Source organism: Epinephelus moara, chromosome 9 (genome assembly GCF_006386435.1).
Source record: "Epinephelus moara isolate mb chromosome 9, YSFRI_EMoa_1.0, whole genome shotgun sequence".
Taxonomy (NCBI): Eukaryota; Metazoa; Chordata; class Actinopteri; order Perciformes; family Serranidae; genus Epinephelus; species Epinephelus moara.
In genome coordinates, this window is record NC_065514.1 from 24,452,305 (window position 1) to 24,465,903 (window position 13,599).

At 39.5% G+C, this 13,599-nt stretch overlaps 1 protein-coding gene across 1 annotated transcript; it reads right to left on the reverse strand.

Annotated features, from left to right (window-relative positions):
* Positions 1-581: 581 nt before the first annotated feature.
* On the reverse strand, positions 582-12,795 carry nop14 (NOP14 nucleolar protein homolog (yeast)). The gene is made up of 20 exons (XM_050053547.1): positions 12,637-12,795; positions 12,018-12,200; positions 10,184-10,318; positions 9,831-9,972; positions 9,388-9,530; positions 7,206-7,337; positions 6,963-7,085; positions 6,713-6,844; positions 6,343-6,585; positions 6,221-6,305; positions 5,985-6,115; positions 5,787-5,872; positions 5,540-5,675; positions 5,016-5,117; positions 4,453-4,606; positions 4,214-4,373; positions 2,107-2,254; positions 1,429-1,547; positions 1,139-1,294; positions 582-1,050 (listed from the first exon to the last, which is right to left on the reverse strand). The coding sequence occupies exons 2-20, from the start codon at positions 12,198-12,200 to the stop codon at positions 954-956; spliced, it is 2,607 nt and encodes an 868-aa protein (XP_049909504.1). The 5' UTR covers positions 12,637-12,795; the 3' UTR covers positions 582-953.
* Positions 12,796-13,599: the final 804 nt, after the last annotated feature.

A 13,599-nucleotide genomic window follows, 5' to 3' on the forward strand; every position in this document is an offset into this window, starting at 1 on the left:
CGCTATAACAACAGAAAAATGCTTAAAAATGGCTAAAATGCGACCGATCGCTGTGGCTCCCTCTGTGGCCGAATGTTTTTTTTTCTTCTAATTTTTGGTATGACTAAGTCATGGTATGGTATGCTGTACATAATCACGGAAACTGTCAGTGTGTCATTCTGTCTGTCCCACGTTTTTCTACTCACTGACGTGGTCAATCTATGTGAAACAGCATTGAAGCATTGAGGATTGGCATAGGTAGAAGGTGACAAAGCTACCAATAGGTATGGACTAGTTATTATTATTATTATTATTATGACCACCTCCTTCTCCTGATTCCATTTTAATCTTTCCTCACACATCCCTGCTCTCTTTTAATAGACCTGTTTGGCTGTGGTTAAACTCTCACATGAAAACAATAAAGTAAAGCTTCACTTTTTTCCTACCTCTGAAGACACCCACTGAATAATCCATGTTTTACATACCATAGCATCTGACTGAAACTATTTTATATTTCTCTTATGGTGGGAATAACTGAATCTTACTTGACTGAGCATGACTGGAAACACACGTGCATTGTTGATGTAAAGCAAGAGAACAGAAAGATACTGTCATTTATTGTTTTCTGTATTCATTACATCATTATAGTGATGGATTCTAGTTGGAAAAAAGAAGAATGCAAACCAAGTCTCTGCTGCTGTGTCGACTGACACTTCCAACATCAGTATCCGACCGTCCCATCAAACCCCTACATCATAATATCTGACAACTTGGCGTGCATTTGACAGCTATTTGTCAAACAGTATAAAATGGATGTTGTAACAAGGACTTATCCTATCTCATGATGAAAAAATAATCCAGAGGGTACAAAACAGTTTTTTACAGCCTTGTGTAGGCTGTTATCCACATCTGAATGAAAGATGTCCTTTTGAAAGAGGAGACATGATGAAGATAAGTGACTGAGATCCTGTATTTCACTTCCTCTTCCTCTTCTTCAGAGCCTTCCACTCTCCCTCCTGAGTGGCCAAGCTGCCAAAGAGTTCCCTCACCTTCTTCTTTCTCTCTGCATCTCTGAAACACAGAACATGTAACAAGTGAGAGGCTTTGTCAAAGAAACATTCTGGCTGACATCCACAGGGACACTGTGTGTTCTCCGTACCTGTTCATGACCTCGTTGAGCTTTTCTCTGGCCAGGAAGCGCGTGTCCTTCCTGATCTCCCTCAGAGCCCCCTTGAACTCCTTCTTGTACTTGTGCTTCAGTCGCTCCTTCTCTTTCTCCTCTCTGGTGCTGCCACGCTTCTTTCCATAGTCCAACCTGAAAAATATCAAAGAAGTAAAGGAGATATTTAAACCAGTTGCACTACCAAGCATATCTGCATGCTTTCTCTCAGCTTCTTGATGAAATAATACATTTTTACAGACACATGTATTTACTGGAATATCACTTACACTTCAACAATCTTTGGTGTGAGCAGCTTCAGGGGAATTGGCTTCTTCTTGTCTAAAACCAGCCGACTGTGCGTCACGGGAGTGCTGCTGATGGTCTCAAGGATATCATGGCAAAGCTCCTACAACAAAACATTTTTTTTTTTGTTACAGTTTTTTTAATATAAATTTTTAGGCAACACATGAATCAGCAGAAGTTTTAATGCTCATTTCTGGACAAGTAAATGTACATAGGTAAATACCTCTATACATTGAGAGATAGAGAGATAGTAATAGTGATAATATGAAAAAAAGAAAAGTTAAAAATATAATAATAATATAAATAAATATAAATAATAATAATGATAATAATAATAATAATAACAACATTAATGTAAAAAAGGAAATACAAATGAATAAATTAAGATAAAATAACATAAAATACAAAGATGTTAAAAGTGGTACAAAAAACTCCAAATAAAAATTAATGAATAAAAAATAAATTTAAAAAATAACATTTACAGTAAAAAATTAACAATTAAGGATAAGAGAGAAAATTAACAATACCACACTTTTGTAAAATTGTTTTTTCTAAAAAAAAAATAAAAATAAAAAAAATACAATGAAGAAGAAACTGACAATAAGATACTTTGAGAGACAGAGAGAAAAAGAGAAAGACCTCCATTTATCTTCGGCACTAACCTGTAAAAGCTCCGGTAATGTTTGGGCTGAAAGGTGTTTGGAAAGCAGCGTTCTGATTGACTGGATGATGTATGTGAAGGACATAAGGTCTTTGTAGAGTAGGCAGCACCTCTTCACCAGATCCAGGCAAGTGGACAGACACATCAACCTGCAGAGAGAATGTCGACGATCATCTCAGTTTCATAGTTTGAAATTTGTCTCATAGTTTGCCTCCCTTTTCCTGACCTCAACAACACAACAATTACACCCACAGCACTCAATATAGCAAAGGACACAGATCACCTTCAAAATACAGTGCCTCGTTGAAAACTATGTAAAGATGCGTATATATTAAATATATGTGGGAATATATTTAGGGGCACTAGAGCCATACCACAACTGTATCTAGATATCTACAAGAACTCTGGACAAATGGCTTGTGCTCCTGATAGTATAAGATGTAAACACTAATGGCGTCCTCCTCGGCTGAGCTGTAACGTTAGCTCAATGGGGCTATGTGAGCTAGCCGTGGATGCATACTTCCTTCTGTGCAGTGATACAGTTGGAGGTGTAGTTTGCTAGACAGAAAATAGTTTCTATGTGAAACTGCTTACAACAAGGTCTGTAAATTAGACACATTGAGATATCTGTTGAGTTATTTTAAATGTATTATTTTGGTGCTTTGAGCATTACAAGCCAAGTGCCATCTAGTTCTATTATATTCGAGAGAAGGCAGACATCTCTACAGCTGATATCTCTAACACTTGGCAACTCAGACCAAAACAATCTAGACTGATAAATAGCACTACAGGTAAGATGAAAATTATGTAGTTTTTATTTTGGGGTGAACTGTCCCTTTAATGATGACTTACGGAGTAGGTATTTGGACTTGCAGCAAGCCTCAGTCTGAGTCATTAGGAAACAAAATACTTAATCACAACTGCTGCTTTAAAAGGAAAACATTGAATAAATTACTTATTATACACAAAAAATGCTTTGTGAAGTTTATTCTTCGTGACTCACAGGTTTATTTATTTTTCTTTGACAAATATAGCAAATAAATTAAATTAACGTCTCTCCAACATAAATCACTCCGACTCAAAGGTGGTTTATCGCATGTTATAAATCTTAATTTTAGCTGAGTAGAAATAGAAATGTATATTCTCACAAACTGCGCACCATCATGGTCCGTTGAAGCCTGCTTGCAAGCTTTGCTTTGTGCCCACACACCAGCTGCTGTGTGAAAACACGCTGGCGACTCATCAGAATCACACAAGTGGATGTATCAGCGCAGAGCCGTGCAGTCTGTACAGGTAAACACAGTATGATGGCTTATCTTTCATATCCGTGCGTTAATAAGGACCCTCGTCACTCATTAATTCCTTTTTAGCACCACAAGACATGCTTATATTTTATAAAACATACAGCAACAGGTTAAAGAACAGATCTGCATGAGGGCATGTTTCTGTGTTTCAATTTTGTTTTTTTCTTTTTACAAAAGAACAAATGAGTTTGTCTTTTATTTCACTCATATAAAAGATAATTAATCAGTCGAACTTCCTGTCTTGCCGTTTCATTTCTTTGGTGGTCATATTCTGGTCCAAAGCAAACATGAGAAGCTGTGTGAAGACAACACATTTTCTCACACTTCATCTCCCTCCCTCTCTTCCTACTGGGCCTATAATTGTCTCTGGGCAAGTGTTCGCTCCTGTTATTACATGGTGTTGTTACATGCTACGCTCTGACTGGCCAATTAAGGCAGTCTGATATCTGTTGTTTTGTAAATGCCATGTCTCTGGTGGTCAGCTGTATGTACAGAGGGGGCATACAAACAACATCTGTGGAGAATTTTGGTTTAATTCTTAACAATTAAAGATGTATCAGCTCCCTTTAAACATTCCTCCTGTCCATACAGGCTGTGCAGACATCTCTTCCTAATGTTTCTCCAATGGAGAAGATGAAGGTCAAATCTACAGACCTTGTTCAGACAGAGGTTTTCCTTGTTGTGGTTGCAAGTTATACAATAGATGAGCTATGATTAGGAATTTTGTCTACTGATTGCAATAACATCGAACAAGTCTATGAGTCCAGAGGTTTGACTAGCTTCTAGATTCCCCTCCCCTCCTACCTGTGGTGATCTCTGTCAAGGTCATTTTTGAGTTCGAGGTGTTGGGTTGCAGACAGTGGAAGACTCTTCTTGCTCCAGCTCTTGCAGGACTCGGAGTCTGACAACACCAGCAGATCACAGCACTTCCCTGACGGCCTAAACGGTGGCACCATGGTGTAATCTGCAACACAATGTCAAAGTCTGTCAGCTCTGCGTCACCTTATGAATTCTGGCACTAAAATCTATGTTAGTAAACCTACCTAGAGATGTCTTGTCCTGCACGGCCAGATGCAGCGTTCCAGCCAGGAAGTTGATGAGCTCGGGCAGGAAGCGCTTTGAAAAAGACACGTACTCCACGGCCAGACTGCACAACACTAAACCTGATGTCACGTCCTGTAATGACCTCACTGGACACTAAGGACGTTCAGATCACAAAGATACACACAGATATGAATCCACTCATCCAGTAACATTGATTTTGTGGTTGACATTTATGTCAACATAACTGCCATGTAAACACCACGTATAAATGTGTTTCAGCTGCAGCGCTGGAAAGAAAACAACAGTGCAACATCATACAGCCGTTGTGCCCTGAAAAAGACTTCGAATGAATAACTGAAAATGTTTGAGGTGTGTATATGAAAAGCCTTTTCTTATCTGGAGAAAATCCACACACACAAAAAAAGACTAATGAGAGGAGGAGGGCTGGTTTCAAACAGAATAAGAGATGGCAAAATCCTATTAGAGGCAAGAACAGTCAGAAAAGTACAAAGACAGCCATAACGACACAGACAACAACAAACACGCCGAAGACTGTGTGTACCTTGGTGAGAGCCTGGCTGATGTAAAGCAGCGCTGGAGTGGTGACTGGGTGTCTGAAGTCTGAGGTCGGAAACAGCAGGGCTGTCACCTTCAGGTAGATGAGCTTGAGACACAGAAACAAACGTACTGTAGCTGCGTTCGTCGACAAGGCAAATCATTTTACATTCTCTGTGTTGTGTTCCAGGTTAAAACAGTGATTTTAAGAAGGTATATCTGTCTTTCTATATTTAAATATGTGTATTAAGATATATTGGTATGTATATATCTGTATACGTGTGTACATATGTATGAATTTTTAGGCATACATGCAATAAGCTTTTGTACCAGGTAGACTGAGTGGTTCCAAAAGCCCCTTTGTTTTCATATAATTCATAATGAACTTTTTTTTAATTTTTAAAACTTGTCTTATTATTATTATTATCATTATATTTTGCTTCATTGTGTGAAATTTAAAACCTTTAAAATCCTGATCCACCCTGGTGAACATTGAACATGTTTACAGTATTCACAGCTGATAATCCATACCATGTCTAGTGCTGGGAAGGCAACATGCCCTTTGACCTCAAGCGCCTCCTCCATGCTATGACCAGCGTCTCCGAGGATGTTCTGCATGGCCTTACAGGCTGCGTCTGGAAACATCTGGCACAAAGTGTACACCTCTCTGTAATGACAGAGAAGAGAATAACTGCAGTAATGATCTGATATGTTTCAGGGTCTGAATGTTTGAACCAGGAGGTGAAACCTGAGAGAGAAAGCCACTTTTTGAACGCACGGTATGAGCTTATCTATGGTGGTGAGTTGAGGAGGACTCCTGCTGGCCAGCTCTCCAATGTACTCCAACAGGAAGCCGAACAGTTTCTGAGATAGAGAGAGAACACTGTATGTTCATATGGCACTGACACAAGCTACAACTGGCTACAGACACAGAGGCACCACACTCATTAACAGAACAGCTTATTCCATGTTTTACCTGCAGTTTGAGTTTATTGCCTGCAGCCAAACTAGGATGGTTGCTTTTCTGTGTCCTGGCCACGATGATGCGCTGGTTGTCAGGGGTGTGGCCTTGGAGCAGATCTTTCAGGTCGTTGTAGCTCTCCGGAGCTACAAGAGGAGGAAACACAGTTTAAATCTGGGTCAAATTAATGTCTGATTTTAATAACATGGGTCCTGATTACAGTTTGTACATTTGTGTATGTGTGTAGTTACCAGTAAATGTGTACGGGAGCTCTGCTTTAGCCGCCTCCTGCTGGGCCTTTATCTCCTCTTTGCTCAGACTCTTGTTAGGTTTGGCACTTGTTTCTTCGTCCTCCTCTTTTCCCTCCTCGTGAACTTGTTTCTTCGTCCTCCTCTTTTCCCTCCTCGTGATCACTTTCTTGCTCAGACTCCAGGTCTGAGTGACCATCTTCTTCTTCTTCGCTGCTGCCCTCACCCTCCTCCTCCTCCTCCTCCCCCTCCTCTTCATCTCCACCTTCCCCCTCCGCCTCCGAATCCTCCTCCACATCACTCTCTCCCTCTGCTTCATCGTCGTCATTTTCTTCCTCAGACCCCTCTTCAAGGTTCCATTTTCCATCCTGGACACACAAAAGAAATTCAGGACAGAATTTACATGCTAATCCACAAAAAAAAAAAAAAAAAATCAGAAATAAACCAGCTCTTTAATAAACGCATGCTGCATGCTGCATACTGCATGTCACTTACCTGATAAGACAGGGTCTTCTTGTCGTCCTTGTCCAGGATGAAGCCATCATTGAGGTCGTCAGCAGACATGTGGATCTGACTCTGTGAACTCTCACCAACTTCTTCTCCCATCATCCTCCTCAGACGGTCAGCCTGGAGACAGCACAGAGCAAATCTACTGTCACACAGAGCATTAAAATATTTGATGATGACATGACATTGTTTGCATTGAGATAAAAGAGTTTAACAGCCGCCCTGCGCTGTGACATACCTCTAGTTTCTGCAGCTTCTCTCTCTCCTCTCGAGCGATCTCCTCTGGGGTTTTCAGCTTCTCTGAGGGCTGAGCCTTCATCTCGAAGCCGAGCTCTCTCACCATCATATCATACTTTTCCGGCTGAAGCGCACGGAGTAAGCAGAGGAGGACAAAGAAATATCAGGCTCCGTCTTTGGTGAATGAAAAGGACACCGCAGAAAAACAACATTTTGTTAAATGATTTGTGAGATGCAACCTTACCTTGGGCTTCTCCTCCTCGACACGGTCAGCTTTGGGAATCTTTTTCACCATCAGAGCCTGGATGCTCTTCCACTCCTGATCCAGCTTCTCCGTCAGCTCCTGTGCCTCCTCTTTCTGCACCTGGCGTTCCCGCTGAAAAAGTGATACAAATTTAAGAAGTGAATCACCTGGACCACAAGACACATCTCCCCTAAAATATCATTACAATCATTAGTCAGTAAAAAGCCAACATCCTTTAAGGATAAGGCTGGCATTGTTTAATATTTGTGTCACCAAAACCAACAATGTGTTAGTACTTCCTGACCTCCCCCACCTGTCTGTGGAAATCAGCCATAAACCCACTGGTCTCTACTGAGGACACAAATCTTTAAATTAAAAAAGGTCACTAATACTTATTTTCTGTTCTTGGAAATGCTAAATTATTTCCTTAAACAGACATATTACCATTCATACTCAGAACGAGATATTGTAGAAGAGTGGGTTACAACTCAGGAACTGTTCTTTGTGTGAGGTGCGATATGAGAGGTTGCCAGATGGTGATGTATTGAGTGAGTCTGCCTTTTGCCTTTTAAGGGGCATCTTATCCTTTCCATGTGTAGTGTGCTAGTTAGGTCACGTAGCCACATATTGTACGCTGAAACTGTTGTTCCTCCATGACATCAGTAATAGCTTTTTTGCTGTAATGATACAGTAGGAGAGGAATTTTTGTTGGGCAATGGAGAGTTGTCTTAATGCTTCAGATACACCCAGAATGATTAATATACACCGCGTTCCAAATTATTATGCAAATGATATTTTTCTCTGATTTTCCTAAATAGTCNAAAAATTTAATCTTTATGACACTTAAATACAATTTGCATAATAATTTGGAACGTGGTGTAGGTTCTGGTTCTAGTGAAATATTAATAATTTCTGAGATGCCGTTGAGGACATCGCACCAAAAAGATGCAACCTTAGGGCACAGGACAAAGCTGTGAGAAAGGGTTGCTTCTGAGGTTTGACATGCGTCACAAGTTGGTGACACATTTGGATATATGTCGTGTATTTTGGCCTTGGAGTAGAGGATGGAGAGACTAATGAATGTAGGGTGTCATATAAGGTAGGTGATTAAGTTATCTCGATTTGGTGGCGTTTTAAGACAGCTGAATTTAGAATCCTATTAGATGTTTTCGTATGTAATCTCAAATCTGCAAGTGCCTGAAAATAATTACTGTTTGAAAGACGGCGAATGTACCTTCTATATGTAGATCTTTGATACTTTGTATTCCTAAGTCTCTCCATTTACGGAAGGTTTTATCTAGAATGGATAAACTGAAGTTACTCAAACAGGAGTAAATAGTGCATTTGTTCGGGACGCTTTCAGCTGCGGATGTGGTGCACTAGGAGTATTTACAGCAGCAGGACGGTGTATGTGGGATTGATTGAAGATAAATTACAATAGCTGTGTTCAGTAATGGAGGAACAAGTAATCCAGTGGAATCGCTGGTGCTTCTGGACAACAATGGAGCTCTATGACACAAAGGAATAAAATGTGTGTCCACATAATTTCTCTGGCAGAAAAGTGCTGGCAGGGTGCTACATCCCAGCACTAAGCACTTTTCTGATGAAGCACTGCACGTGGGTTTTGTTTCTAAGACAGCAATGTTCTGACATTAACATTAGCTAGGTAGCTAACGTAACACTATGTTAACAAAGGGTTGAACACATAGCTAACAACAAGCTTGCAATGCACATGGTGATAAAAGCAAACACCAAAAGGACGGGCTTCTCTCAGTTGTTACAATTTCTGACTAACGTACAGCTAAAGAAGCGACAGCGACGACACCAGCACCTTTTTGAAAAGTTCTTAGATTTCAATTACAAACACTGCCACACAAAAATGTCGGGGCACTCTAAAAAAAACCCCACACTGGATGCAGTGCTTTTTCTGTTGTTCTTGGAAACAAGTGAAAAAAGATGAAGGCTATTAGCGAAAAACACTGTGTGGACACTCAGGCTAGGCACAGACAATACTTGCTAGTGAGAGAAACTCATTGTTGTTTTTGTTTTCTATGGGATTTGCTCACAACAAGAAAATGTTGGATATCACCAGACTTTTCCTTTATGGTGACAACGCAGTTCACTTGTTGGCATATATGTCCATGTTTAACAGGGTGAGTCAGATCAGAGTTTGCTGGCTCACCTTCTCCTGCTTGGACTTCTGGATGAGCTCTTCAATCAGCTCCTGTCTGGACTTGGCTCTCTGGCCTCCTTCCTCCTCCTGCTCCCCTGATGTCTTCTTTCTGAGGAGACCTCCTCCTCCGAAGTGGGCGGCCGTCAGCTCAGCTATATGAAAGAGAGGAATAGTGTCGTTATGTACTAGCTCGGTCAACTATAAGACTTATCAAATCTAGTTGTGGGCTGGGGATGATAAAACCCCCACCTAAAAAGCCACCACCTTCATGGGTTTTGCATTTCAATAATATAAAGTTGGTAAATTCATGATTTACCGGTGTTTAGTTTTTCCAAACCTTGGTAAGCTTGACTGAAGGATTATACATGAACAAACTAATGCTGAATATTTATAAGATTTATCAAGCATACGAAGCTCTGTTCATCTGATGTTCGGGCACCAGCACTACTCACCTGACAAAAGGCCTTTCTCCTCTGTTTCATCATCGCTATTCACATTGTCGTTGAATTTCTCGATCTCAGCCAGCGACTGGCCGTAGTGAGTCAGCTCCTCCTCCTCGTTCAGGTTGTACACATCCTTCTTATCATGGATACGCTGAAAGATAAAGTATACACTGTGAGAGTTGTTGATTGACGTTTCAGTAACAAATAAGTCGTGTAACATTTCAGAGGGCCAAGTAGGAACAAACTGGTCCTTAGTGAAATTACTAAATGTTTTCATATCTGTACACTCGGTTTATTTAGTGTAAATGCATGTCAGGACTTGGTGTCTGATGTGTCCTGACACAAGTCATTTTATCACTGACCTGTCTCTCCATGGCGAACCTCTTCAGGATTTTGTCCTCTGGTGCCATCTTGGTGTCGTACTCCCCAAAGCGTCTGTCAATAAATTTGCTGGACTTGCCCTTCTGTTTGTATTCCTTCAGGAGGGTTTCTTTTCTCTACATGTCAAAAAAAAATCAAGAATTGCACATGATTTCTGTCCACTTCTTCTCAGACAACAGAAACAAACACAAGCACTCACACCTCCCAGGCAACTACAAAAACATTGATTTTGTTGTCGTTAAGTGCAACAAGAGTTATGTCAGCATTATAAATCCCGTGTTTATATACATATCCATACAAAATCATAAATTCTAGATTTATATTCTACTCTTATCCCACTTTAACTTTCTGATCATGGTACTCTCTGTCCTTACACAGCTCTCAGTTTCTCCTGCAGAAAATCCCTCTCCCAGCATGATACTGTGAGCACCAGGCTTCACAGCACAGATAGTGAGAAATGGATAATGAGCTGTGACCATGGCTGCCAGATACAGTGCGACACTAGAAGAGTTATCTTTTATTTTTTATTTAATCAGATAGCAGAATGTTTTATGTTTTATTTTTCAGAGCCTGCTTCCTTTCTTTATTGTGCCGTGTGGCCAATTTACACTGACATTTCCCACTTCTGTGACATCTATTTGCAGCCGCAGTTCTCTGGGTGTTTGGTCAGTTTGGTCAAAGAACCAGGTGCCATTTTCACAAAGAATCCTAATGCTATATGTGTCTCCTGACAGGCTGAGATAAGAGGAACTCAGAAAAATAAGGGACACGTCAGTCTTAAGTTTAGGATGACATTTGTGGTCTAACAGTAATTCAGAGCATTTTAGAGCCAAAATCAGTCAGCTGCTGCCTGTTACACCCCTCATCACTTCAGCCTTCTGTAAAATTACACTAATTATGAAGTTTAAAAAAAAAAAAAAAAAAGTACAATTTGATGGCAGCTGAGTTAATAAGGATCCAATTGGCTCATCAAGAAAATAAAGCAATCCTTACAGATGGTTGGCACAGCATTTTTGTATGTAGAAAATCTATATTAACTTAGAATATCTCAGCTGTCAAATGTATTCATCAAATCCAAAATGTGCTCTTAAGACTCTATGTTGTCTGACAGTTCATAAAGTGTACATTAAATAATTACTATTTGCAACACATAAATTACTAAGCTGATAATAAGCTAATAATCAATATGCTTTCTTGGCACAAACTGGATAATTCCCTAAAATTGGTGATATATGTAGAATAATCAGCCTACAGCAGCAAACTATGAAGATTTTTGGGGTCAACTGGAAAATTTCAGCATGCAGATTGGGTTCCATGCCACAAACAAATCTATCAATCAATTCAATATTTTAATTTTTCTTCATCTACGAAACATTTCAGTTGATAAAAAAATGACAACGTTTCTTAATGAAATCTATCTGTATCTTATTTCACATGCTCCTGTGTATTGTTAAATGTTATACTCACCTGTTTGGTGATTAAATTCATTCAGCAACAACACTAAATTGTCAAGACCAGTAATTTTGATTAAGCATCTAAAATTGTGAATTTATTGTCTTCAGATTGTACTAAACAGCATCCAGTGTTACTGTTTTCAATCAATAAACCTTTAATGTGTCACATGAAATCACACAAGGTACAACTTTAGTGCACCTTACAGGAGAACATAAGGTAGCCTAAAAGTGCAAGTAAAGATGTTTGTGCATTAAATGATTTTAAAAATGAAGGATAGCAGAAATGCTTTGGCTGTGTAAAAGCTTGCAGAGAGAGAAGTTGATGAAGGTGCAGGATCAACAACATGAGATTCCCTCTTACCTTATTAATGGCTTTGGATCGAGACACACCAGGCAGACCCACGTCATGCTTGGATTTCCTCCCCAGAATATCAAACTTCTTCCTGTTGATTTTCACCTCGAAAGGGTTGTTTTTGATCTCAGTGGAGGTCTTGGTTTTGCGGACCTTGTCTGCAAGGCTCCTCTTCTTAGGTGCCTTCCCCATCTGTAACACAGCAGTGGACTGATCGAGCTAACATCACTGACAGTACAGACTTCATCAGCCTATCTACATCTGAGAGACTGAGGGAGTCTTGTTTGTACTGTTGTTACAATACATGAATTAAATGGGCACTGACTAACATGACATTTTTGCTGCTGTGGTGCAAATTAACTTCCCTCGTGCATCAGTAAAGTTGAGTGTCTTTTAATTTTACTCGGGCTAACATTAGCTAGCAGTTAGCTTTGAGCGCATTTTAGGTCAACACTGACATAAATGTGTATGTGTAAAGTACTCATGAATCCAAAAGTAACAAATGTAGCGAAAATGACCATTATCTGTCAAATTACAAAAACTGGAGCTACTTTAAAGCTAGTTAGCGTCAATACGAGTCGTCAACAGTTTGTAAACAAACTGATATTGTCACGCAGACGCAGTTTACCTTTCAGTCGCCTTGAGGAGTCGATTTATTAAATCCAGGCGGAATGAAACATGGGACACTGAGGCTCTGTTAACTCTGAATTTAATAAATAACACTTTAATATTTCACTATCCACGTTGTTTCACTGGTTTTCCATTTCCAGCGTGCAAAAGTCTGAGGTCAAAGTTCAAAACAAAGAAGATGCAAGAGGTACTTCCGGTGTAACATTCCCCACAGCGCCTCTAGCGTTGAAAAGAAATGCGTTCTCCAAAATAAAGGTACAGACTCCACAGAAAATTGGGTACATGTTTTGTGTCAGTTGTTGTGTTTTGATATGTTTTTGTGATGTTATATGTCCCTGTGCTTTTATTTGAAACTTTTCTGCCCATCTTGACCCCCTGACAGAAGAAATATTGCATCTCAAAAACACACAGACAAACTAAAGTATATCGCTATTAATTCTGCTTACAATGCTACTCACCTCGTGGTAGCTTGGTCACAGCTGCTTTTTCACGTTTTTGTAAAGCAAAATATAGACTTTCAAAAACACAAAACGAAGAAAAACGTCCTAGATGGCATCTCTACATATTACAGCGACTTATGAGAAGATTAACTTAATTACTCCAACAAAATCACCCCATAAGCCAATCTACCAAAAATAAATAAATAAATATTTTATCTAGAAACACATTAATGGCGACGTCACATAGTCAGGATCCATAAATATTTATTTACTGTTTGTACAGTAAGGGGACAGTAATAATAATAAAATTTATATAGGCTATTTTAATATGATATATTTTAATGCTAAAGCAGTAATCAGTTCTGATATAAATGGTCCAAGAGGCCATATATATATATATATACACACTGAACAAAAATATAAACTCAACACTTTTGTTTTTGCTCCCATTTTTCATGAGCTGAACTCAAAGATCTAAAACATTTTCTATATACACAAAAGACCATTTCCCTCAAATATTG